The sequence below is a fragment of the Brassica rapa genome, chromosome A02 (genome assembly GCF_000309985.2).
Source record: "Brassica rapa cultivar Chiifu-401-42 chromosome A02, CAAS_Brap_v3.01, whole genome shotgun sequence".
Lineage (NCBI taxonomy): Eukaryota > Viridiplantae > Streptophyta > Magnoliopsida > Brassicales > Brassicaceae > Brassica > Brassica rapa.
The window spans coordinates 2527868-2555464 of NC_024796.2; the positions used below are offsets into that span (position 1 = coordinate 2527868).

The 27597-nt window shown below is 36.2% G+C and overlaps 4 protein-coding genes and 1 pseudogene across 4 annotated transcripts; 3 read left to right on the forward strand and 2 right to left on the reverse strand.

The window, feature by feature from the left end:
- The first annotated feature begins 14 nt into the window (after positions 1-14).
- LOC103850918 (3-isopropylmalate dehydrogenase 1, chloroplastic) lies at positions 15-2152 on the forward strand. The gene is made up of 9 exons (XM_009127718.3): positions 15-281; positions 355-484; positions 558-669; positions 751-915; positions 990-1076; positions 1152-1268; positions 1352-1459; positions 1543-1749; positions 1844-2152. Exons 1-9 carry the CDS (start codon positions 62-64, stop codon positions 1916-1918), a joined length of 1221 nt encoding a protein of 406 aa, XP_009125966.1. The 5' UTR covers positions 15-61; the 3' UTR covers positions 1919-2152.
- A 2300-nt stretch (positions 2153-4452) lies between these two features.
- Positions 4453-5969, reverse strand: LOC103851230 (phosducin-like protein 3). The gene is made up of 2 exons (XM_009128075.3): positions 5631-5969; positions 4453-5557 (listed from the first exon to the last, which is right to left on the reverse strand). The coding sequence occupies exons 1-2, from the start codon at positions 5920-5922 to the stop codon at positions 5385-5387; spliced, it is 465 nt and encodes a 154-aa protein (XP_009126323.2). The 5' UTR covers positions 5923-5969; the 3' UTR covers positions 4453-5384.
- A 135-nt stretch (positions 5970-6104) lies between these two features.
- Positions 6105-8941, forward strand: LOC103850919 (COP9 signalosome complex subunit 3). Its single transcript, XM_009127719.3, has 11 exons — positions 6105-6375; positions 6603-6718; positions 6796-7042; positions 7160-7217; positions 7310-7399; positions 7606-7671; positions 7843-7932; positions 8026-8184; positions 8281-8402; positions 8515-8587; positions 8673-8941. The coding sequence occupies exons 1-11, from the start codon at positions 6191-6193 to the stop codon at positions 8742-8744; spliced, it is 1278 nt and encodes a 425-aa protein (XP_009125967.1). The 5' UTR covers positions 6105-6190; the 3' UTR covers positions 8745-8941.
- A 193-nt stretch (positions 8942-9134) lies between these two features.
- Positions 9135-11712, forward strand: LOC103850920 (ribulose-1,5 bisphosphate carboxylase/oxygenase large subunit N-methyltransferase, chloroplastic). The gene is made up of 11 exons (XM_009127720.3): positions 9135-9535; positions 9606-9681; positions 9754-9959; positions 10026-10112; positions 10208-10300; positions 10387-10541; positions 10634-10718; positions 10792-10878; positions 10958-11077; positions 11204-11305; positions 11396-11712. Exons 1-11 carry the CDS (start codon positions 9197-9199, stop codon positions 11561-11563), a joined length of 1518 nt encoding a protein of 505 aa, XP_009125968.1. The 5' UTR covers positions 9135-9196; the 3' UTR covers positions 11564-11712.
- A 7452-nt stretch (positions 11713-19164) lies between these two features.
- On the reverse strand, positions 19165-25852 carry LOC103850923 (annotated as a pseudogene).
- Positions 25853-27597: the final 1745 nt, after the last annotated feature.

A 27597-nucleotide genomic window follows, 5' to 3' on the forward strand; every position in this document is an offset into this window, starting at 1 on the left:
GCGTCACTCTTCACTCTTCACAATTTCAAACACTCTTTTGTCTCCTGACAGAAAAAAAAAAATGGCGGCAGCTTTACAAACGAACACACGGTTGAATCCGATCAATGTCGTCCCAGGTAGATCTCTCACCAATCCCTCTCGCGCGCCGTGTAGAGTAAGGTGCGCCGCCGCTTCACCGGGGAAGAAACGGTTTAACATCGCTCTCCTTCCCGGCGATGGGATTGGTCCGGAAGTCATCTCCGTCGCCAAGAACGTGCTTCAACAAGCTGGATCTCTCGAAGGTGTAGTTATGAGCGTATGTGTTGTTGCTTAGACAGTAGCTAACTGAGTCTTTTTTGATGTATTGGATTACAGGACTGGAGTTTAATTTCCAGGAGATGCCTGTCGGAGGAGCAGCTTTGGATTTGGTCGGAGTGCCCTTGCCGGAGGAATCCTTTGCAGCTGCTAAACAATCTGATGCCATACTTCTTGGAGCTATCGGAGGGTGTGTGTGTCTTCTACTAGACTCTTGATTCAGAGATTTTATTCTCAGCTTTGAGTTATTTGGATGTATTCAGGTACAAATGGGACAACAATGAGAAACATCTGAGACCTGAGATGGCTCTGTTTTACCTTCGTAGAGATCTCAAAGTCTTTGCAAACCTCAGACCTGCTACTGTTTTGCCTCAGGTATATATCATAAGAAGGCTATCTTCCATTTGATCTCACTTTGGATTTTCTTGATTAAATAATTTTCACAATTTTTTCCAGCTAGTTGATGCTTCCACCTTGAAGAGAGAAGTGGCAGAAGGTGTTGATATGATGATTGTAAGGGAGCTTACAGGAGGTATCTACTTTGGAGAGCCAAGGGGAATCAAGACCAACGAAAATGGCGAAGAAGTCGGCTTTAATACAGAGTTCTACGCTGCTCATGAGGTACCTACTACTCTTCACAATGTTCTCTCCATGACATTGGTTATATATAGTAATGTGTTTCTCATGTTCTTCAGATTGATAGAATTGCTCGTGTTGCGTTCGAGACTGCTAGGAAACGGCGTGGCAAGCTGTGTTCTGTCGACAAAGCCAATGTGTTGGATGTACGTTTGATACTTGTGTTTGAATCTGTTGATGTGTATTTCTAGTGATGCTAATTTATTTTTTTGGTCATATAGGCATCAATATTGTGGAGGAGAAGAGTAACAGCGTTAGCCTCTGAGTATCCAGACGTTGAACTAACACATATGTATGTCGACAATGCTGCAATGCAGCTTATTCGTGACCCCAAACAGGTGATCTTCTCGTCCATTGGTTAAAGTGGTAACTTAGTAGTAACTCAATGTGTTTTTTAATATTTTTTAAAAAACATTTGCAGTTTGACACAATAGTCACCAATAACATTTTTGGTGATATATTGTCTGATGAGGCTTCAATGATCACTGGAAGCATTGGGATGCTTCCATCTGCTAGTCTCGGTGTATCGGTAAAATAAAATTAAAATCTAAAAATGTTCCAAAGGTTCCTACAACAATATCTTGATTGTTAAAACTTGTGTTGAAATATCAGGGACCTGGACTGTTTGAGCCTATACATGGTTCAGCACCAGATATAGCTGGTCAGGACAAGGCAAACCCATTGGCCACCGTTCTCAGCGCTGCAATGCTTCTGAAATATGGACTTGGAGAAGAAAAGGCTGCAAAGAGGATCGAAGACGCGGTGTTGGATACTTTGAACAAAGGGTTTAGAACCGGTGACATCTACTCCCCTGGAAATGTATGTATGCTGATTTTCATTTTTTTTATAAGTTAGTAAGCACAGTTATTAATATTTACTTAAAAGATCTTGTGTTTTTGATAATATGAAACAGAAACTGGTGGGATGCAAGGAGATGGGTGAGGAAGTGCTAAAATCAGTGGACTCCAAAGTTACAGCTACTGTTTAAGTTTTAATGATGATTGAAAGCAGATGAAAAAGTGGTAACCCTTTGGTTTCACGGTTACTTATATGCTAATCCATGTATTAGAAACGTAATATGCAAGCTTCTTGATAATAAATTTGGGATCAATTCTGCATTCTAAAGAACAGATTCTTCTCCAAAATGAATGTTTTTCTTTTTAATATATTTTGGCACATTAGTCATGCTAATGTATAAATAGCATTTCAAATTTCAAATGCATATTTGGCGGCAGAGATAATAGGACTACACATTGATCTGTTTTAAAAAAAACTACACATTGATCTGGTCTGATGTTTACTAATCAATTGACTTTATTATGCTTATACAAACAATTGACGACATGTTTTGTAAACAGAAGAAGCTCGACATTTCTTTCAATACTAAAAGGGTTTTGAGTCGAACCTCAGAATCTTTGTAAACCTGAAACCACAAAATATAATATTAGTTTTGTCTTGATAGTTATTCGAACCAAAGACTTCTAATAAAATAGTCATGATCGTTTTCGGTTGACCTAACGAACTCTCATCAAGAATTAAAAGACCAAGATTCGGAGGTAAAAAGCTCGACGTTTTACAACTATATCATTTCACACCTTTTTTTTTTGTAGAAGAGTATCATACTTGTTGAGTGGAATCAAACATGTAATATTCATGTTGCAATCTGGATCACGAGATAATTGCGAGACCTAGATGTCTAAAATAGAATCCGATGAATCACTTTCTTCTGGTCAACTCATTTTCATTTAAGGGTCCTTCATTAAAACCATGTTCTAAAATAATGAATTATTTGGTTGAGCTCATACGATCATATGATTCGTGACGTTAGAAATAAATAGAACAAAGTGCAAAACATTACACTATAATTGTTTCTTGGCTATTTTTCTTAATAAATGAGTTATTTTCCTTACAAAATCGATTTACGTCAATTCAGATACAACTAGATGGGTGCTGCATTGAGTTAACCAGAATAGTCATATCTACATAGACGTATTCCATGAGGGAGTTGTATAATGTATTGATGGTTGATGAGGAGTCAACCTCATGACAAGTCTCGTCTTTGCCGCACATACGATTATGAAGGTATGGTTAATATCTCCACCGGCTTCTCTAAACCTCTCTATACCACACTTTGATATTCCTTGTATCACCCAAAGATCTAACTTACATCACCTCTCTCCCTCCCTCCTTCCATGCATTTAGTTTAGTCCCCCGACCAATGGCGGACCAACGTTAACATAAGAAGATGGGATGTCACAGACACTCCTTGAATCTGGATTAATACGTATTTGTATGGATAAACATTAAAATTTCACTAGTTCTGTTGGTAAAGTCCCCTTAGTGACATTCCTCAACCCAGCTTTGATTCCCACTATTGACACCTTTAGAAGTTTTTTCCTTTTACATTGATAGCTTCCTGGGTCTGCCACTGCGGCCAACTATGATATGTATTCTCCTCGCTTCACATTATACACAACAAAAGAGAGAGAATAAAAGGTATACATTAAACTAGGAATCTAACCCAAAAAGATATATGAAATTTGTACCGGAACTGAACCCGACATGAACCAAAATATTTCGGATGTTCAAAATATCCGAATCATAATTATGTATTTAAACATAATAATTAATTTTAGATCTAATAGCCAAAAGATATTTTAAATACTTGAAATTGTCAAAAGTATCTGAAATAACCAAAAATAACCAAAAGTAAATATTTAAGAATAGTAAAAAAATATTTAAAACACTGAAATAGATAATAGTTCTCCACTTAAATATTCAACCGAACTAATTTCATATTAATTTTAGATATTTAGTCATACATTATTAAAATTATATGTATTAATTTTAGTTTTGAAATTTTGAAGATCTTAAAATACGGTTTGATTTTCAAACAAATTTTACATAATTTAAAAAAATAGCTAACTCCAAAAATGTTTGAACCAAATCCGAACCAAAACTAATAGATATACAAATAAAATTAAAAATTTTAAACCTAAAAAGTCGAAATTTTAATAGAGTTTGATTGGATATCCAAATGTCCACCCCCACATTATACTTAAAAATATTTGCACAATAATTCACATTGTTTAACTACTCTTAGAATTATTAATCAACAACATCACATTCTCTTAGCTGGTCACGGCCATGAAGTTTATCTAACAACAATATAATCCTAAAATAACTAAGAACCTAATTATAAAAATATGGAAACAGTTATTTACAATAAAAATATATAAAAGAACAGTTAATAAAATAACTGTAAGCGATATAAAATAATTTTAAAACAACAATATACTTTATAAAAAAATATCTGGCGCAGAGCACGGACAAACCATTAATTTTAAAATAGCATCCAACTAATCTATACTAAAAACATCCGTTTACTAAAAACTATGTGGTTACTCATTATTCATCATCTAAACATAATTTTCAAAGCATCCAAAAATAACTAACTGAAATGTATCTTTTTCTCTGCTATATAAGTACCAATAACCTCTTATTCATAATCACACAGAGAAAATTCCAAATACAAATAAATAAATAAATAGAAAATAATTGAGCTCCTAGTTGGAGTTTCTTTTATAAACTATTTATTTATTTAATTTATTTGGAACATAAAAATAACAAATTATTAATAATATGGGGATGTCCAAAAGTATCAAAGTTATCGTCTCTCTGGCTTTTGTGGTGTTCTTGGCTTTTGCAGCAACCAAGATAGAGGCTGCAAGAACCATAGACTATGCTGCCCTTGATAAAGATCACGCTTTAGCTTGTGATAAACTAAACCCTAAGACCTGCAAGAAACAGGAAATGAGTCATTACAGCAAAGGATGCGAGCAGAGCGAACATTGCCGTACCTAGACCCAAAAAGTGAATCAACCAAGTAGAGCACCACTCTTGGTTAATTTTAAAAAATGACATCCCCATATTAATATCAGATGATTAATTTCATCCCGTTGTTATTTATTTTATATTCTCTGTGTCGGTATTATAATTGATTGTTGACCTATTATTTATGATCATATAAAAATAATATATGTTCTATTGTTCACTGTTAACAATTGTTTGAGCTAATTCCGTATTCTCGTCATGGAAGTGATTTTTTTACTATTGATTGCATTAAATTATTTATTGTCTTTATATTTTTACAAAACCACCCTAACTAAAAATCACTTTTAATTATCAGCATCCGATGTGTTCAAAAAGAAAAAAGAAAATTGTCACCATTCTATTTGCTAAAGATAATCTAGAAGTCATTCTCTACATCTTTTGTAGATGGGTTCTTTGGTAGCCCTTAACATATTACAAAACTGTTTCACATCTATGCTAGGTTTTTTCCCTACCACTTTCAGAAAAGAAGAAGATATTTTTTGATGAAAGCATTACAAGACAAAATGAAGTCAGCACTTTTGTTTATGAGTCTTACCAAAAAAAGAAGCTTTGAGAGTGTTCTAATCGCTATTGTAATCATCATCATCGTTATCTTTATCTTCATGGTCTTTCACCACTCGTTCTATAAACTGTCTTCGAACTCCAGCCATCACATCTTCCCTCGAGGAGTCATCGTCTCCGCTTTTACCATCGTTAAGAACTGGCTCTGACTGACACAAAACTAACGCTACACCTGTAAGAAAAAAAACAAACATGTTCAGACACCATTCTCCTCAAAGAAAAGGCAAAGAAGGTTTCAAACTTACTCTCTGGAGTGCACCTACGGCCAACGCTCTTCAACCCCACATGTGTTCCTTCCACAGCCCCGTGACGGTACGCCAACAACGTAGGAAGATTACAATCAGGGTAGTTAGGAATACAATCAGTAGATATAATCTTAACAAACTTCATCGCCGGGTATCTGCTAGCCAATTCGTCTAGACAACAAGCCACACTCCGCGAAACTATCAGATTCAAACAAACAAAAAATGAACAAAAGGTCAGTGTTACCAACCATGTAATAAGATCAGTAAGGACTATTTCAAAAACCATACCCATCTTTGTAGATAGAGACGCACAACATTATTTGATTCATACCGATCCGAATAGTATCTGATTTTACAAGACGGTTAGAATCCGGTTTAGGCGCTTGGACTAACGAGCCGTCTAATATCAAGAGCCTCTAGTTCAATCAGAGTATCTTGAGAGCATTTATTCATGGAGAAGATCCAGAGATAATTAATCAAACAGTTTGAGTAATTTATATTGAGAGGGAGAATCTGATTAGGGTTTGTGCTCATCGGAAATTTCTATAACGATCGGAGGCATGAGCTCGACGGAGAATCTGATAACCTCAATCCAAGGCCTATCAGCGAGCTCCGGTGACTTATCCGCACTCCACCGTATTCTCAAAGGAGCTGAGGAGACGCTCCGAGCCGACTCGGATCTTGAACTCTCTACTCTCGAACAGCTCGACGCTTCGAAGCATTCTCTCGGCTACCTCTATCTCCTGTGAGCTTACTCTACTCTGATTTGTTTGGGTACTATTAGATTTACACATTAGATTTTGGTTTAGTGATAACCGGTTTGTACCGGATAGATGATAATCGTAAATAATCACTTGTACATTGATATTTTACTCTTAACAGAAACAGTTTTACTCCTGTGAGCTTACTCTACTCTGATTTGTTCGGGCATACTCCTCTTAGAGCTGATTTTGTATTGTTTGATTGTTCCAGCGATGTTCTCACGTGTGGTCCAATGTCAAAGGAGAAAGCTTTAGATGTGGTTCTGTTGATTTCTCGGTTCATTACTTCCTGCGATGCTGAGCAGATTCGTATAGCCAGCGACAAATGTAATCACTTGCACATCTCTGTGTTATTATCTCTTGGGGAGATGATGATGATGAGTGTTATTGTTTTGGCCTTGTAGTTGTGTCTCTTTGTAAGAGATTCAAAGACAGAGTCTTGGAGCTCGAGGATCCCTTACGAGGAGTGGCGCCACTGTTGTCAGCTGTTCGTAAGGTTCAGGTTTCAAGCAAACGTTTGACTGCGTTGCATCCGGATTGTCTTCAGCTGTGTTTGCTGGCTAAGTGCTATAAAGCTGGGTTTTCAATTCTTAGTGATGATATCTTGGAGGTTGACCAGCCTAGGGATTTTTATCTCTATTGCTATTATGGGTAAGCTAGTTTCCCTCATTGCATTAGTCTATCCGTTAGATTAGATTCTCGTCCTTGATCCATATGTTAATACACCAGAAGTAATTTTTCTTATGATATGTTGTTCACTTATGTCAGGGGAATAATATGCATTGGACAGAAGAAATTCCAGAAAGCATTGGAGCTTCTTTACAATGTAAGGCATTCTATTTACATTTTTCACATGTTTTTTTTTGCCACCATGGACTCTTGCTTGGGGTTTAACTCGTTCGAATTACTTTTTTCCAGGTTGTCACTGCTCCAATGCATAGTCTCAACGCCATAGCTCTTGAGGCGTACAAAAAGTATGTATTGGTGACTCTCATTCACTCTGGGCAGGTAAGGGTGTGTTTATAGTTTCGTTTTTTTTGTTTATCTATTTTTCTGTGGTGAAGGCGATCTTTTTGCTTGAGTCTGATCCATTGGATGTTTTGAATAAATGTTGGTTTCACTAGGTGTATTCCATGTCGATTTTCTCTTTCAAGCATTGGTTTATCTTTTGATGTTATTATTTGTAAAATATTGTATTATTTTTACTTGTGCAGTTTAGTGTCAGTCTCCCAAAGTGCGCTTCTACAGCAGCTCAGAGGCACCTCAAGACCTGGTCTTTAGTAAGTTTGAACCGTATATGTATCATTTGTCTATGCTATGATGACTTGTTTTCCCGTTTAATGATGGCTAGTCTCATTTTCAGTTCAATCCAATGCTCTCAGCTGCTTTGTACCCTATACTAGCTAGATCTCTATATGGCTTATAATTTTAATGGTTCACCCTTTTGTCAGCCTTACACTGAAGTAGGCAATTGCTACAACGAAGGGAATATCAGTGAGCTACAGGCAGTGGTTGTGGCCCACAGCTCAGATTTTGAAAAGGTAAATCTACCCTACACACTCACTTCTCTAATGATATTAATCGTCCTAGTTTCTGTACTGATATTAATAGTCTTCATTCAACCTATTTTTCAGGACAATAACCTTGGATTAGTTAAGCAAGCTGTGTCATCCCTTTACAAGCGGAACATTCTGAGATTGACTCAGAAGTACTTGACCTTGTCGCTTCAAGATATAGCGAACATGGTTCAACTTGCTAATGCCAAGGAGGCAGAAATGCATGTGCTTCAGATGGTACTGTATTCTCTGTGTCCCACACTTGCTTTTTTGAAGCTTGTTTTACAACTATCTGTTATATGACATAACCATGTTTTCTTACCAAACATGCAGATCCAGGACGGTCAGATACATGCTCTTATCAACCAGAAAGATGGAATGGTCAGATTTTTGGAGGACCCTGAGCAGTACAAAACCAGTGAGATGATAGAGGTCATGGACTCTGTCATCCAAAGGTATGTCTATGAACCAAATACTTTGCTGTCACGAAACCAAATTGATAGAGAATTGAATTATTTAGCCAGAATATTAGAATCGAAACAAGCTGAGTGTTTATATGATTTTCAGGACTATTATGCTGTCGAAGAATCTCATAGCCATGGATGAGAGCTTGTCATGTGATCCTTTATACTTGGGAAAGGTAACTTAATCCCATGTTTCATAGACTGCTCTATTCTAGAACCCGAGTTTCTTAAGACTAAACTGTAGACAAACTTTTTAATCAGGTCGGAAGGGAAAGGCAAAGGTATGACTTTGGAGAGGATTTTGATACTGTCCCTCAAAAGTTCTCCATGTAAACAGCAAAAGACCTCAAGGAAAAAAACTCGGCTCAAAGATCTGGACAACGTTGTTCTTTTTTTTTTGGTGGGTAAGAAGTTTCATATTTTTTCTCACAAAAATCGTTTTGGACCCGAAGATCAATGAACGTAATGAGCAATCCTTGTTTATTTACTAAGCTATAAACTGCGTGCCATTTTTTATGTTTCTAATCGAATGTCTCACCGTTGTGTATTGATTGGGCTAATTTGAGGCCCATAGCCCAAAAGTTAAAAGGCCTTCTTGTCTCACCAAGCGCCACGTAGATATTTATTTTCTTAAAGTCATTTTCGTACGACTCGTCTTCTCCATTTCGTTTTCAACCTTTCCCTCTCTTACCCTCAATAATAATTAAAAAAAAAACATCTGAGAATCGCCGCCGGAGAATCTTTCCGCCTGAAAACAATCGGAATCTCCAGAATCTCTAATTCCGATGGAAGGTGTCATCACATGTTTCCACACCAAATGCGTCTCTCTTCCAGCTCGTCCCATCCCACTTTCTCGGTGGAGGAACCGTAATCTAGTCTCTTCAATCCCGCGGAGGTCTTTGTGCGTTTCAGCTTCGAGCTCGGATACTTTACTCGCCGGCGGGTCGCCAAAGGAAGACGAAAGGCAGAGCAAAGTATCAAGCAAAGGTGATGACTCAGAGGATTTGAAGCTGTGGATGGATAAGAAAGGTTTGCCACCGTGCAAGATTTTACTCAAGGAGAGACCCGCTCATGATCAGAACCATAAACCTATACATTACGTTGCTGCTAGTGAAGATCTTCAGGTGTTTTTGACTTTTATCTAGTTCTTATCGTCGTTTTATACACTTCTTATTGTCGTTTTATAATTTACAGAAGGGTGACGTGGCGTTTTCAGTTCCAAACTCTTTGGTGGTCACACTCGAAAGAGTCTTGGGAAACGAGACTATTGGTAATGAGCCACTATCTGATTTTTGAAGCTTATTTGTAACCTTTTAAACTCTGTTTTTTTTTAATCATACAGCTGAACTGTTGACGACGAACAAGTTGTCTGAACTGGCGTGCCTAGCTTTGTATTTGATGTATGAGAAGAAACAAGGGAAGAAGTCAGTTTGGTATCCTTATATAAGAGAACTTGATCGTCAAAGAGGACGAGGTCAGTTAGATGTGGAGTCCCCGTTGCTGTGGTCAGAGGCTGAGTTGGAATACTTAACTGGTAGCCCGACGAAGGTATTGCGTTAGTGTAACTAGTCTGGTGGGTTCCTCAGTGTTGATCTTCTCTAACATGTGGTCCAGGCAGAAGTTCTTGAGAGGGCTGAGGGGATTAAAAGAGAATACTCGGAGCTTGACACTGTCTGGTTCATGGCTGGATCTTTGTTTCAGGTGTTTTGGCTACTACCTAAGACTTCAGCTTTCTTGTTTTTTGTATGGAATGTTAAGAACGGTGTACTTACAACAAGTGATTTGTGTCTTTGCAGCAATACCCATTTGACATACCAACTGAAGCTTTTTCATTTGAGATTTTCAAACAGGCGTTTGTTGCCATTCAGTCCTGTGTTGTGCATTTACAAGTAATATTTCTTTCTACTTGTATTTTCCCCTTCACAATGCTAATAATATGGTCTTGCTTCTATAGCTGACTTATTCCTGAACTCAGAATGTTAGTTTGGCTCGTCGGTTTGCTTTGGTTCCACTTGGCCCTCCCTTGTTGGCCTACTGTTCCAACTGCAAGGCAATGCTTACAGCTGTTGATGATGCTGTTGAACTCGTGGTAGATAGGGCATATAAGGCTGGGGATCCGATAGTTGCCTGGTGCGTCTGTGATCCAAAATGCTTCCCGTTGCTAGCTTTTCTCTTCCTGATTTGATCTTTCTTACTTTTGTGTCTCGTCCTTTGTTTCAAAGGTGTGGGCCACAACCCAATGCGAAGTTGCTTCTTAACTATGGATTCGTGGATGAAGATAACCCTTATGATAGAATAATCGTTGAGGTAATTATGAAACTTTGGTGCCTTACTGTAAACTTCATGTGGTTTTCTCAATGTTTACATGTTTTTTTTTCAGGCAGCGCTGAGCACTGATGATCCTCAATATCAGGACAAGAGATTGGTTGCTCAAAGGAACGGAAAATTATCCCAACAAGTTTTCCAGGTGTGAACATGTGGCTTTCCCGTTCCAACAAGGCTACTCTGTGATGTTTTACCTGATCTTTTTCTCTCATCCACATCAGGTTCGTGTGGGAAAAGAAAGAGAAGCTGTTCAAGACATGCTTCCGTACCTGCGATTGGGTTATATGTCCGATCCTGCTGAAATGCAATCAGTTATTTCGTCCCAAGGTCCAGTTTGTTCAGTAAGTACAGGATGAGTAACCTGACAAGACCGTTTTGTTTTAAGTAGTGTTTTGATATTTTCTTGTGAGGTCTCTGATGTCACTTCATGTACTTGTAAAGGTTTGACTCTCAAGTCTGTTTTGTAGATGAGCCCTTGTATGGAAAGAGCAGTACTAGATCAGCTTGCTGATTACTTCATGAGACGCTTGTCTCGCTACCCTACTACCCTGAAAGAAGATGATGCAATGGTATATAGTCAGACTTTGTAATTGCAACATATTAAACTGCTTTTTTTTTTGTTTTCCTGCATGATATTTAATATAATACGTGCTCAATAGTTGGCAGATCCTAGTTTGAATCCTAGGAAGCGTGTCGCCACACGGCTTGTCCGATTGGAGAAGAAAATGCTAGCTGCATGCCTTGTGGCAACAGTTGATTTTTTAAATGAGTTGCCAGATACAAGCATCTCTCCATGTCCAGCACTCTACGCTCCCTCTTTGAAATAAGAAGACACTTGTCTGTTTTTATCTTTTCTCAAATAGAGTTTAACCATTCATTTTTGTAATTGATACATTGGTTTATATGGCGAAATGATTAGAAATATTTTACAATTTGGTGTATATATAATTTTAATATATAATGGTTTATGTGTCTATATATGCAATTTACCATTCCAATGATCCCTTCTCTCTTGGTACCAAATAGAAATAAGGTTATTTTGGGTTGCTTAGTTTGACATAAAGATCTTGGAGTTCATCATCTTTGACATTAGAAAACACTAGAATCCAGCGAGACGATTCTTAAGTGTTGGAATCTTCCACTTTGTTTGGACTTACGATCAGTGCCGTGTCTAGAGTATTAGGGGCCAAAGACAAAACAGTCCAATTTTTTTTATTATAGATAATAATACAAATTCTAATACTAGTTTAACAATAATTTTTAATACAAAATGTAAATAAAAGTTGGTATTTTGTTATTTTAGATTTTGAAGTTATTATATAAAAAAAAATTATAGAAAGTACCAGTGGAAATATAATACTTTTGATGGGAAAAAAATATATATCTAACTTTTAAACTGACAAAAAAAATTCAAGATACGAAAAAAGAAAAAGCTTGTGTCCATGACAATAAGTGAAACCAGAAGAAAAGATTTGAATTGTTTAGAAGAAAACATAAGTTTTTTTTTTCAGTAAGACACTAATTATATTTTATTTTATTTTTTTTGAGCAACAGACACTAATTATATTATCATTTTGCTAATGACTACAAATATGAAGCCCCTAAATTTCCTAAAACAAGTGGGGCCTGAAGCTAATGCCTCAAAACTTATACCATTTGCACGCGTCTGCTTAAGATGATGAATGATGTAAGATATGAACAATAGTAATAACAAAGATATAATCTGGAAAAAGGCTCAATTCGAACCAAGTCTCAGAGAGATTACAAAAACAACATTTTAAAAACAGAGAAACTAGACAAACTATCAAAAGAGTATTACAGAACAAGAAGACGGGTTGGTTGGTTACTTGGAAACTTTCTTCTTCCCAGCAATTGCAACCTTCTTACCTTTAAGAGTCCTGCAGTTATTCTTAGTTCTCTGTCCCCTACATGGCAACCCTTGGATGTGCCTTACTCCACGGTAACACTGAATCTCCTTCAACCTCTTGATAGCAAGCGCATTAAATCTCCAATACACAAAACACAAATGAATTCTCAATGGCCTAATGAACATTTGCTACATGCTGGAAAAAAAGCAAATATACCAGATCACCCTCGATCATGTACTTGGAGACTTCATCACGAAGAACGATGAGCTCTTCCTCAGCCATGTCTTTGGTGATCTTGTTCTCCATTTGAAGATCAACGAGGATCTGTCGAGCTCTAGTTCTGCCAATCCCGTCAAATCTCTTAGAAACACAAAGAATTATAAGAACAACTTTTCTTATTAGCTTTAGAAACTACTCAAAACTAAAGCTCTCAATATGTTTCTCTTAGATCATATGGAACACCTCTCCATTAGACCTATATTTATATGAAAGACAATTCCCTTTAACATGTGGGATATGGAAAACACAAACCTAACCTAAATAGAAACTTCCTTTTCCTATTTCTAGGTTTCCTTATTGTGTTTATCTTAACATATTAAACATCTAATAATATGTTAAGTTTCCACAAGCTTGGAATTATCCAACATTCACCCCCTTAATTCCAACTTGAATTAGGGAGATCAATTTCTTGAACTCCGATTAAGCTCCTCATTTGCTTGAACATAATCCTTGCTAATGGCTTGGTAAGGATGTCGGCCTTCTGCTCAACACCCGGCACATGCTCCACTTCGATATGCCCGTTCTCCACACACTCACGAATGAAGTGATATTTCTTGAGTACATGCTTACTCCTTCCATGGAAAACTGGATTCTTGGTTAGAGCAATGGCTGATTTGTTGTCGATCCTAAGCTTGACTCTCTCGCCTTCTTTGCTTAGTATCTCACTCAACAATTCCTTGATCCATATAGCTTGCTTCGCTGCTTCTGTTGCTGCCATGAATTCTGCTTCGCATGATGACAATGCAACCGTCTGCTGCTTCTGCGACGTCCAAGTAATCAGTGATGAACCGTAGTAGAATGCATGTCCTGACGTGCTCCTCCCGTCATCGAGATCAATGTTGTGACTGCTGTCACTATAACCAACGACACTCCTTGACCCATCTCTCTTGAAGAACAGACCGAAGTTTGTTGTTCCTTTCACATACCGCAGTATGTGCTTGATGGCTTGTCCGTGAGAGTTTCTCGGATTGTGCATGTATCTGCTAAGAACACCTACTGCGTAACACAGGTCGGGTCTTGTGTGAAGCAGATACCTCAAACATCCTATGATTCTTCTGAACTCGGTAGCATCTATCTCTTGTTCATCTTCAGCTTTTGAGATCTTCAAATTCGCCTCCATTGGAATTTGAGTTGCGTTACACGCTTCCATCTTTGTGTCACGCAGGATTCCTTGAGCATACCTCTCTTGTTTTATTCTGATTCCGTCTGCTCCTTGAATCACCTCTATGCCAAGGTAGTACGTTAGCTTACCTAGATCTGACATCTCGAACTTCTTAGACATCTCCTCCTTGAATTGCCTAATCACCTTAAGTGAAGTCCCTGTCACAAATAGATCATCAACGTAGATGGCAATGATCAAGACGTCTCCTCCTTCAGTCTTGCAGTACACTGATGGTTCCTTCGTGCACTTCTCAAATCTTATCTCCTTGAGAACCTGATCGAGTTTTACATTCCATGCCCTGGGTGCCTGGCGTAACCCATACAAAGCCTTGTGTAACACATATACTCGATCCTCTTCTCCTTTCTTTTCGAAACCTTCAGGTTGAGTTACATACACTAACTCCTTTAGATCTCCATTCAAGAAAGCGGTCTTCACGTCCATGTGATGTATCTCCCAACCGTTCGTTGCTGCGAGGGCTATTAAGAGTCGAATGGTTTCAAGTCTTGCCACTGGTGCAAACACTTCGTCGAAATCTATTCCTTCTCTTTGTACATAGCCTTTTGCCACAAGTCTCGCCTTATACTTGCTCACTGTACCATCCGCCTTTCTCTTGATCTTGAAGATCCACTTCAACCCTATGGGTTTCACTCCAGCCGGTCTATCCACAAGTTTCCATGTCTTGTTTCTTGTGATAGACTCCAACTCGGCCACCATCGCTTCAACCCATTCTCGTACGTGTTCAGCTTCAAAATAGTTCTCTGGCTCGCCATCCACTGTGAGCAACAGCATTGCACTTTCTTGATCTGCAAGTAACACATAATCATCGAGATATCTTGGTTTTGTTATGGTTCGGCCTTGTCTGGTCACCAGCGGTTGACCTCCACCGTTTTGGTTTGCATTGTGATCCGCATCTTCTTCTTCTTCCTCATCTTGGTTTATAGCTTCCTGTTCATGATCCTCACCTTGATCATTACCTTCTTCTATATCACCCTCATGTGGAAGCTTAAGCATGCTCGGTTCACAATCATCTTGGTTTGTTGTAGACGCCCAGTCCCAAGCTTTCTCTTCATCGAAAATCACATCTCTACTCACCATCACCTTCCTTGTGTCTGGATCATAAAGTCTGTAGGCTTTGGAACCCGGCTCAGTTCCAAGATTGACCATACTCTTTGATCTCTCATCCAACTTCTTCAGATAAGGACCAGTGATTTTCGCATGAGCTACACAACCGAATATCCTCAAGTGCTTGATATTTGGTTTCCTCGATGTAAGGCACTCGTATGGTGTTTGATTCTTCAAGGCTTTTGTAGGAACTCTGTTGATGAGGTAAGTTGAATGTCGTACAGCTTCACCCCACAAGTAGTTCGGCATCTTCATTGCCTTCAGCATACTTCTTGTCATTCCCATCAAGGTTCGGTTTCTCCTCTCCACAACACCGTTTTGTTGAGGTGTGTAAGGCGCGGTTAGGTGCCTTTTAACTCCATTCTCTTCACAGAATAGATTGAACTCAGCTGAGGTAAACTCTCCTCCTCTATCGGTGCGAAAGGTTTTGATGGTTGACCCGGTCTGCTTCTCTACACTCTCTTTAAACCTTTTGAATCGATCGAATACCTCACTCTTCTCCTTCAATAGCATAACCCACATATACCTAGAGAAGTCATCGATCAATACAAAGACATACTTATTATTTGCAGGCGTTGGTGGTGTGATTGGACCACACAAATCTCCATGCAATAACTCTAATGGCTTTGTCGCACGAAACATGGCTTTGGTCGGGAATGACTGTCTGATCTGCTTTCCTGCGAGACATGCGTCACACACGCTTTCTTCGTGTGTTACACACGGCATTCCTACGACCATCTCCTTCCTTACCATGTTGTTCATCACTCCATAGCTTATATGTCCTAGTCGAGCATGCCACCTCCATGTAGCATCTACGTCCCTGACATGTAAACACTCCGGGTAGCTTATCTCCATAGGGGTCTTGTAGAGACGGTTTGGAGATCTTGTCACACGAACTAGCAACCTTCCATGCGAATCTGTGAGCGTTAAGTAGACATCTTTCATGTTAACCTCACATCCGTTCTCTGTTGCTTGCCCAAGACTCAATATATTGTGCTTCAGATCGGGTATGTAGTATATGTCCTTGAGTGCCTTCTTCTCTCCAGTCTTGCACACAAAGGTAACCACACCCTTTCCTACAATGTCAACACACGATCCATCACCAAACTTCACCTTCCCTTTGGTGTTGAGATTCAAACTCGAAAAGAACTCCTTGTTCCCTGTCATGTGATTGCTCGCTCCATTATCCAAATACCAGACACTTGCATTGCCTTTGTCGATATCAAGATTCTTCGGAATCACCTTATCTTCATTCAAAAACACCACCTCGTGTACATAGAGTGCATCAGCCTCTTCTGTCTCGTTTAGGTTAGTTTCTTGATTCTTCTCTGTCTTTTCGGGACAGACAGTTGCGTAGTGACCAGGCTTGTCACATCTCCAACATATCAGCTTTGAACGATTCTTCTTCGAGTTGTTATCTTCGGTGTGTGACGCACGGTTTTGGTTGTGTGACCTACCTCGACCTCTGCCTCTACCGTTCCGTCCTCTTCCTCTACCACGGGAATTCTCATAGCCCCTCTGACTATGCTCTTCATTGTTCGAAAACATCAGCTTCCCTTGGTCTTCTTTCTGAGTTTCTTCTCCTACACGCTCCTCGTACGCCTTAAGCCTTCCTACTATGTCTTCAAACCCCGTCGAGTTGAGATCTAGGACTTGCTCAAGTGATGCTACGATCTGGATATACTTGTGTCTTGGAAGACCCTTCAAGAACTTCTTGACCATCTTGGATTCTTCTATGTTTTCTCCCAACGAGGTTGCTTTGGATGATAGGCCCGATATCTTCCCCGCGAAGTCATCGACCGTATCTGAATCATCCATCTTCAACCTGTCAAACTCCGCCATCAACGTCTGAAGTCTCGCCTCCCTTACACGATCAGCTCCTAGGTGTCGCGACTTGATGGCGTTCCAGATCTCTTTTGATGCGGTTTGTTCTCCCACCTGGAGAATCAATGTTTCGGGAACAGATTGAAACAAAAGAGCTATCGCAACATCGTTCTTCTTTTGATCATCTGAACCAGGTTCGATTGTGTCCCACACTTCATGAACACGTAGTAGAACCTTCATCCTCATCGACCAAACTGTGTAGTTTGTCGATGACAACATCGGACATTGGATGGATGTAGATCCAAAGTCCTTCGTGCGTGGAGCCCTAGTCACGTCAGCCATCTTGCCGTCGCGATCTCTTGTTCACAAGCACCAGGATCTTAAGCTACAACTTAAGCTTAGATCGAGTCTCCAACCTGGCTCTGATACCAATTCAAATCTCTTAGAAACACAAAGAATTATAAGAACAACTTTTCTTATTAGCTTTAGAAACTACTCAAAACTAAAGCTCTCAATATGTTTCTCTTAGATCATATGGAACACCTCTCCATTAGACCTATATTTATATGAAAGACAATTCCCTTTAACATGTGGGATATGGAAAACACAAACCTAACCTAAATAGAAACTTCCTTTTCCTATTTTTAGGTTTCCTTATTGTGTTTATCTTAACATATTAAACATCTAATAATATGTTAAGTTTCCACAAGCTTGGAATTATCCAACATCCCGTGAATGTACTGGAGAGAGTATTCGATTCTCTTGTTGCTAGGAATCTCCACACCTGATGCTTAGACTCTGCTGCTTCTGCATCTCAAGATGAAACCCAAACGCTAAAAAAACATACTTTAATCACGCGAGAGAGAGAAAGAGGGAGTCTTTGAGAGGTTATTACAACATTGGGAGTGTTTGAAGGTGGGAGAGCGAGAGTGTTGCGAGAGAGAGGACTGGGTTTTTCCCAGTTGCTACTGAGTGGGCATCGCGACCATCTGCGCCATTTTTTTATTTTTTTGAAATTTCAGATTCTGGGAAACTAACTCAGACTCGACGAAGAAGAAGAAGAAGAGATGAAGGGGGATAAGGCGAGCGTGGAATCCAAACGCGTCTCTAATTGGGCTCCGTTTATTCAGTAAAAGTTAATACTTATTGGGCTTTCATTTCTATATGAGAGGCTCATTATTGCATCGTAAGGCCTAGATTACAGTTATGATATTATTTCATTCAGTTTCCTATTGTATTTTACCTGAGTAGAAGCTTTAGAAGACCTAAAAGAAATACGTACAAATGGAGAGACTGTATAAAAATGGTAAATGGATAGATGCCAAGTCAAGGGGCGACGACACGCATGAATTGCACCCTTGAGTCATGCCCATTGTTATAGTTTAAGGCATGCATTACATCCTTTTGTTTAGGCAAAAAATCCAAGCCGTAATATATTTTATATATATGTGAATTTTATTACTAAGTAATATTCAAAAATACAAGAGAAATTTGGATTTTGGACTGATAGACAACCATAATAATACTTGATTTATATTTAAACTATTCAAATTTATCTACAAATAATAAAACCAAAAAAATACTCAATATACATGGTTTAAAATTGGTTATTTTTGTCTGAAAATAACCATTAATATAATTGTTGTTTGGATATTTTGTATAAAAACATCCATTTATATCTATAAATACTCAAAATAACTAATATATTTGATATATAATTTAAATTTTAGATATTAATATTAGTATAAAAATAATTATAAATAATATTTTATATATATTATATGTTAAGATATGTTCGGATACTCATTCGGTTTTCGGTGTGGGTTGGATTCTATTTTTTGGGATTTAAAAAATGTCCCTTTCAGATATTTGTGATTCGGTACTCTGATTTTTGAGTCAGTTTTTCCGGATGCGTATATTAAACACAGCCCTAATATTCATACTAGATCTACAAATGTTCTTATTTTACGTGTGATTAATTCTTTTATATACTAAATTATTTTGTGATGTCGTCAGCTTAATTCATCACTACAAAATAAAACAGAATCACATCTATACTACAATCTGGGATGCATTAATCTATTCCAATTAAACTTGAACTGAGAGTCATTTTTTTGTATGAACTCAGAGAGTCATTTGTCATGAATCAGAGTAGGAAAATATAATAAAAACGTACAGCAAAAAAAATATTTATGATAAAAAAACATAGAGATACATATATTTATCGATTGGAATTATTATGATAGAAACAGAACATCACAATCTTTCAAGAAACAAGGAAAACATGGAACAAAAAAAAACACTCAAGAGAGAAAACAGTTGGAAGAATGCAACACACATCTCAGAATACGAAAGACAAAGCACCGACCAACGCGGTAGCGATGAGCTGAGGATATGCGGAGAAAGTGGCACCACTTGGAGCCGGAGCCGGAGTATGATGATGTGGCATCGGAGCCATACCAGGGGCCATAGCCGGACCATGGTGGTGCCCGGCGTGTGACTCGGCAGTCATGACCAACACGGCCAAGACAATGCAGACGAAGGCAAAGCGGACCAAAGAACTTCTTGCTGCCATTTTAGTTCTTCGTCTCCTTCGTCTTCTTATTTGCTTCTTTCTCTGTGGGATATATCATCAGATGAACTTGATGAATTTATAGAGCTGGAGAGAGGGGTTGCATAAACAATGGTTAGTGGATATAAATGTCAACGCATAAGAATGAATCTTGCTGTTGAGACGATCATTACGTCGTTATCATTACATGTTGTTTCTCAGACATTTATAAAAAATTGTAAAGACAGAGACGCGAACAAGGTGATGTGTCTGAATTTGTTAGTGGACACCCATTTATATTTTCGTTTATGTTCTGGAACAGGTATTACTTATTCGTCACAACGATGGACGTGTCTTGACCAAACCAAATTGCTCCGGTTTGATTAGGCGTCCATTTAGCTCATCCCGGTTCCGTTAGACTTCGACCAAATATAAATTAATTATTGTATGTACAAACTAGTCAATAGTCATAATAACAGAACTTCAAATATAATTTGAAAAAAAATCAAATTTGGACTACAAATTAACCGGTTAGTGACCGGTTGATATGGGGAAGGGAAAAGCTCTTGCATTAAGTCAGAAACCTACGTTTGACGTACCGCGTGATCCATTTTCGCTGTTCGATCTTTAGGCCCATCGTAGTTAATGAAGAGAAGATCCAGGATTAAGTTAGACCTTATGGGCTAAAACGTAAGACTATATTCTACTGGGCCTATAATTGATATTGCATTTGATTTTGATTCTATTTAATCTAAATTTATGTTCAGTTCAGTGACTAAAACAAAATCGAATATTTGGTTAGCTGCAATTTTATTTTCATTGGGATTATGATACATCACGAAAAATATAAATAATTAGAATATATTATTTTTTTGACTAAGGTCGTATCGGATCACATAATACAAACAGTAATGTAAGATATGAAAGAGAAACATTTTCCTTGTATACAATATAACCTCTTTAAATTAATATTCTATAAATTAATATACACTAAAAATATCTATAAAATAATATAATTTTATAGTCCCAAATTAAGTTTTTAGTTCAATTAGTATATCGATAAATTAATATCTCTATAAATTAATAAAAAAATTATAGTTTTTGTGTAGTCCCAACATTATTAATTTATAGAGGTTTCAATGTATATAATATCGGAAAATTTTATTATTTTGAAGAGAATGTCAAAATATTTAAGGATGTGTCTTCTCATTCTAAAAATTGCATAGTTCTTTCAAAAAATATTTTTTCATTTACTTTATATATATTTATCTACATTTTAAATAATCTTTTAAATTATATAAAAATAATCTGGTAGTTATATTTGCTGAGTAATTTAATTAATTTGATAATATTATATATTTAAAATAATATATTTAATACTTGTATCCAGTGTTTTGAAACCCGACCCGGACCCGCGGTTGAACCGGTAAACCCGGTAACCCAGAAAAATTCCGGTTTGGGTTTTGTGAAAAACACAATATTTAGAAACCCGCAAAAACCCGAAAAAACCCAGAATCCGGTACCGGTTGAACCATCGGTCGAACCAATAAATAACTTTTATTTTCTTTTTTTAGTTTTTAATTTTGTTTTATATTCTAAGTTTTTAATTAAGAAATTAGGTACTGACAAAAAAAAAAGAAGTTATGTTTTCTTTTTTCAATTTTATATTTGTGATTTTTAGATTTTGATGAAGATTTCACTATGTCACCTGAAGAAAATAAAGTGAACGATGGTAGAGAGAACCAAAAGTAGTTGATGTTATTTGGTGTTAATTTATTTTCATTATTACTAATTTATTACAATGATCTTTTACTTTCGGTTTATTTTGTATTTGTTGTTTAATTTATTATTCACATTAGACGTTTAAATATTTAAATATTTAAAAATTTTGTGTTTTGATTTATTTTAGATGTCATAGCTCTTATCTTGTTCGAGAAAATTTTAAATAGTCTAAACTATTTTTTTGATATTTTGTATGTCAAATGAAAATAAAAATATAAAAACTAAAATTAAGTATTTTCTAAATTCTAAACATAAAATATATACATATCCAAACTATTATTTTATGTTTTAAAAAATTTAGAAAATAATAAATTTTAGTTTCTATAATTTTATTTACATGATATATTATTATATAATAAAATTAATTAATTTATTAACTCGCGGTTCACCCACGGTCGACCCAGTGACCCAGTAATCCGGTAAGTAGTCCGGTTCAGTGTCCGAGTCGGGTTTAAAAACATTGCTTGTATCTTCTGAATTTCACACTATCGTTCTTTGGTCGGTTAGCCCGAAATTTTCAGTTAAGCACGAAACTACTAATGCAAAATAAATGTATTATCAATAGAGAAGTATAACTGCATGCAATATATTTATGTAATATACGTATTTCTTTAAAAGCAATTGTAACAAGTTTTTCTAAAAAGTTTTTTTTTATTGAAAATATAGCTTATTTGTTTTTATAAAATTGGTTCCGTGAGATATCGCACGGGTTCTTTACCTAGTCCTTATAATTATACTACTGACAAAAAATTTAGAGCAATTAAATTTAACTAAAGTCTGACTGTAAGCGAATATTTTTTTTTATAATAAGAATACAAAACTTGTAAATTCCAGGAAGCTATTGTATATCTAATTATATAAAGTAGAGATTTGCTTCACTCCCAGATGGTACACATAGGATTACACGTCATAAAATCAAGTTCCGTGAAGCTGACACGTGGCTCTTAAGAATGTGTTTTCGTGCAGTTAACTCACTTCTTCTTTCTCCCCGTTAAATGACCTCGCCGCCTTCATGTCGTTAGATGTTCTGTCCAATACCTTTGTAGTCAAGACGGTAACGGTTGTCGATTTGATTCAATGAACAAAATTAGTGTTGTCATTAACATCATCGAACCACTTACCCCATGACGTCTCATACAGCTCTCGACTTTTTGCTTGCCGATCTGAGCCTATAAATAAGCAACTTTGGAGCTGTGAGATTCATCGCTTTCTTCTAAACCATTGCAATCCCATGATCCGGAATGGCAGCCTCTTCCGGTCGCTAGCGGCTTTGAAGACAGGACGTTGTAACACCACCTTCGAAGTTCAATGTAACACCAACGTCGAAGTCCGGTGTCGACATGCTCCTCTTCAAGATTAAAATCAGATCTGGCAGTAAACCTTTCTTATTTCCTGTTTCGATTTCATTAAGAAAGATATTAATCGAACTGGTATAAAGGATGAAGATCATGCCATAAAAAGCCCAGGAGATGCCGAGGATTCCGACGACTCCACAGTGGTAGCCACCAGCCTTAGTATCGGACTGAATCTGGTAGCCGATGACAGTCAAAACAGTGGCGGCGAGAAGAGAAAAGTGGCTAAGAACTCCAAGACAGAGGCTCTGTATAAAGACCACTTGGTCAGCTCCTCCGCATCAAAACACAGAATAGGCGGTGGTTCTTCGTCGTCCCTCGCCGCTAATCCCTATGATCATTCCACCTTCTTCGCCATTTAATGATTCAATTTAACATGTATATCAAGAAAACTGGTATTATTTTTTTTGGATCAAATGAAAATTGGTATTCATGTTTTGTGATTATGGATGGATAGAAGAACATGTTTTTTTAACCAAAAAAGGAAGGTGGGTTGTTTATAAAATGAGTTCTTTGTAAAGATTATATTAGTTTTGCAGAAGAAAACGATTTGATTTCGCGAGAGGACGATGATAACGATGTACAAATTAGGTTAAATGAGTTTGGGCCAAACGCAAAAGAGGCTAGATGAACAAAGTTCATAATAACTAGGTCTAGAATAAATAATGTTACGAGAATAGAAGATCTTTTATATGAAATGAGACTTAATAGGCTGAAAAAGATTACCGGCCCATGATTTAAAAAAAAACACTTGGAACCATATACAGAAACGTCTGTTTTGTGATTATCAAGGGATGAAGGAAGGTTTGTTTATGTTTCCCACATAATATAAATGGTTTTTTATTTTAATAATTAACTATTTAAATTAATAATTTTCTAAGAATATGTATAAAAGAGAAAGTGATACTAAATTTCAAGAAATAAACATATAAAAATTATTCATCTTCCCATGTTAAGCCCAATCAACTATACTTTTAAAAATTCAATGTACTTACTATCAAATTCAAAATATAACAAATCTCTATATTAAAGTGAAACAAATAACTTTTCATGTATTTTTAATGATAAAGATATAATTTTCTTTCTCAGAATATATATATATATATATATTTTTAAAATAATAAAATATGTAGTAAACATTGAGATTAATGTTAGTTTAAAATTTTATTGAAAAGAAATTTAATATATAAATTTATTTATATTATTTTCTTCATTGAGATTTGAATTTTGTAATAACGTACTTTATAATGTCGTGCACAAAAACATCTTTCATTCCCATTCAACAAATAAATAAAAAATCATAAAAGCAACTAAAATAGAGAATCTCAAGTCTCAACCCACATAATTATCCCATAACAATTATCATTCTCCACTAATCTTAACAAAACATGAATCAATAATTAAATAATTACCAAATTAATCATATAAACCAAACAAATGAAAATTCATAGAATAAATATTAAATTTAACTATTCTATTTTTTCCCCTTAATTTCACTAATATTTAGGTACACTAACCATTAAAGTCAGTGTGTATGAGACTGAGTAAAAAATATCTACTTAATCTATACAAAAAGTGTCATCCCAATCATCTGGAAAGTCAATACAGTGATTGTTATTACTATAAATAAATGGAGAATTTTTAGAGTTGGTTTTACAGTAGCTAACAAGTGTCTATACTCATCAACGATTATTCAGTTTTCAGATTTTCCAGTTTTAATATTTTTTTTATTATGATTAGTTTTGCTTTACTTCGTTTTTTTGCATGCAAGATAACATTCTACTTTATCTAACTTCAAATAATCAACTCTTCCATTCTAATAGCATGTCGACAGACTATGATTTCAACATAAACAGTAATTACTCTTATAACATAAACAAAAAAATTACCCACAATCCAATCTTTATGAGCCTAAAATATTACAAACAACAAATAACACCGAATATGGGATTATTTTTTTTAAAAAGACACAATATGAAGACCATTTGAAACTTTTACATCATATCAATGTCACAATTCTTCAATATAAAAAACAACTATTGTAAATAAGCAAAATACATCTTATCATATATAATCAATTTTCACCTAAAATTTTCAAAAAGATAAAAATCATTATCATACACATCACTTGCAAATACAAATTTAAAACACAAACCACAAAATTATATAAATATAATAATTTAGATCACAAATTAAATATATGCCGCCCGTAGGGCGGGCCGGCTCTAGTTTAGAATATAGAAAGGTATGACCGTACGAGTACGACAACATAAAGCGGGCGAAATAAGCCCATCGAATTAGGACTGGGTCGCAAAGCTTAACATTGGTGTATGGTCTGGATTAGTGGACTTGACATTTGTATGTGCAAAATATATAGTACTAATTGATTAGTGTTACTCAACTTGGTGTGTTAGTCTGTTAGAAAACGGAGCGCTAACCAAAAAATGAGAAAAGAAAAAACAAAAAAGCAAGCAACTAGCAATATAAAACAACAAGAATACGAAATTGTCATAGAAGCAGCTTAATATTATACGTTTTAATTAAATCTAACATTGGCACTAAGCTACAAGATATAACGTGAAGCTGAAGAAACAGAACCAAACAACCATTGTAGCCGGAGGAGCAGAAGATGTTGTGGTCCGGTCGTTAGATATGACCTCAACGATCATTTTCTGACCTTTCTCGCAGTGACCCGACGTTCCACTTATGAAATAGTAAGGAACTGAGTGATCAAACATGAATCGGGTCTTGCCCGTGTTCGAGTAGAACCTCGGGTGCGACGAATTGCATTGCTTGTAACCCTCCTTCGTTACTTGCATCACCGAATCTTTCTTGTACTTAAATCCTTTTAACCACGTAGAACCAAACAAGAAACAAATGAAAAATGAAAAATAAAAAAGAAATACAAGTTTGATGTGAATAAGATGGAAACTTTTTGAGGGTTTAGGTATACTTACGAATGATGTCTCCAACTTGAAACCGTTTATTGGAAGCCCAATCATTGAAAGTTGTAGAAGCATTTGCAGGAGGAACTTCCCAATGGAGTTTGTATTCGAGGGAAGAGACAGAATCTCAAATCACTAAGAAAGTAACCAGCCAAAAAAACATGTTTCTAGAATAAGTAAACGATGATGGATCAACTGGTTTTGGAGTTTAGTAAGTTAAGGGTTTTATAAATAACTGAGTCGAGTTGGTTACAAGAAGAGAGGGAGATAGTGGAGTTAAGTGTTAGTGGTTGGTTATGTTATGCCAATGCAACAAGCGGGAACAGAGGAGGATCATACACTCTGAATCAGTTAGAGTATTTGTCCTGTCCGGTTAAAGCCTGGTTCAACTTTGGTTTATGGCTAACAAACTCAGATACTCGCACATATGCAAGTGCTCTTGCTATTGCACAAATGTCGACATCCAACACAAAATCAGTTTTACATGGAAGTAACTTTGCAAGTTTTTTATTTTATATTAAAAAATTTGCTACCAAAACAAATGCATTGCTTTCCAAAATTTTAAATTTGATAACTAGAATGATATTTTGAATTGCTTCCCTATCATTCAGCGGAAACATAATTAGAAGTTTCCACATGTACAGAAATGCATAATGCATTGAAGACCATGCTTAGGTTGGGTACAAAGGATATATGTTCCTTAGTAAAATTCCAATAAATATGTCTGACCCATGAACATAGACATATAAATAATACATCCAGAAAATGTTCAACAAACACATTATTGTGTGCATAAGATAAATGTTACATATACTCTATAATTTTATGTGATAATTATGATGGGCAACCATGTTGGTGGATCAATTTTCTTAGAGGAGAAATACAAATGTGGATTCACCATATCTCAAATACCGTCTTCTAGCTACTACACCATGTTGCTATGTCATATCACCTTGTCCATTGATAATCAGACACTTAATCATGATCACATACATACATGTGTATGTATGGTTTGGTTTTTATATTGAAAATCTACAATATAATAACGTAACGTACGAAGAGGCGGTGATCTGGTAGTTAACGTAAATTCTAGTTAAGATTTTGATTCTACTTTCATGCAACACAAGAAACTGGATGCAACCCGGTTTTGAATTTCGGTTCATGATTCATAAGATTCCGCGACCTCATGCATCAGTGGCTCACGTATGACGTATGAGTAAAGTATCTCGTGGAAATGGAAATTAATGGACTAGACCTAACCTTGTTTTTATTCTTTCTGCCAAGGTTAATTCTAGATAGCTTTAACTTATTGTAATCACTTACAATCCTGTATCATTTTATATGAAATTAACAATTTGGCACACAGAACTTTAACGTTGCAAAATGATTTAAAATTTGGCTTGCGGACTGCAGTATGTAATGATTGATGATATTCCCACTAATAACTGTTACCAATTACATAATCAGATTTGGGAAATCTTTTGTAGTTATAAGCTGAGTTGTTTAATCTCTTATAAGAAATATCTTGTTGAAGATTTTATTTTAGATTCATCATATTTATATACAAACTCACACAATGATATTTTCTTATAATTAACCATGAACTCATCAGTAAGCTATTGTTTATAATTTGGTAATTTGTCGTTATTTCAAAAGGCTTTCTTTCTTGCATTATTAATTTTCCTAAATACCCTACCACATGGCGATCGTTACACCAAAATTCAAGTTCACCCAAGAAACGTAATCATTTTGATTGCGATTAAAGAACAAATTATACTACTGTTCGTTCTACTTGATTAGGTATATGATTAATCTTTGTATGCTTTTTCTAAACTCAATAAACAATAGTATATCCATGACAATAAATTAATGCAAAAATATGTTTAAAAAGTAATGCAAATAATTTGTCAAACTGAGATAAACTTTAATACAACAAGGTCGGCACGCCGAAATTCCTAGATAAAACAAAGCCTACC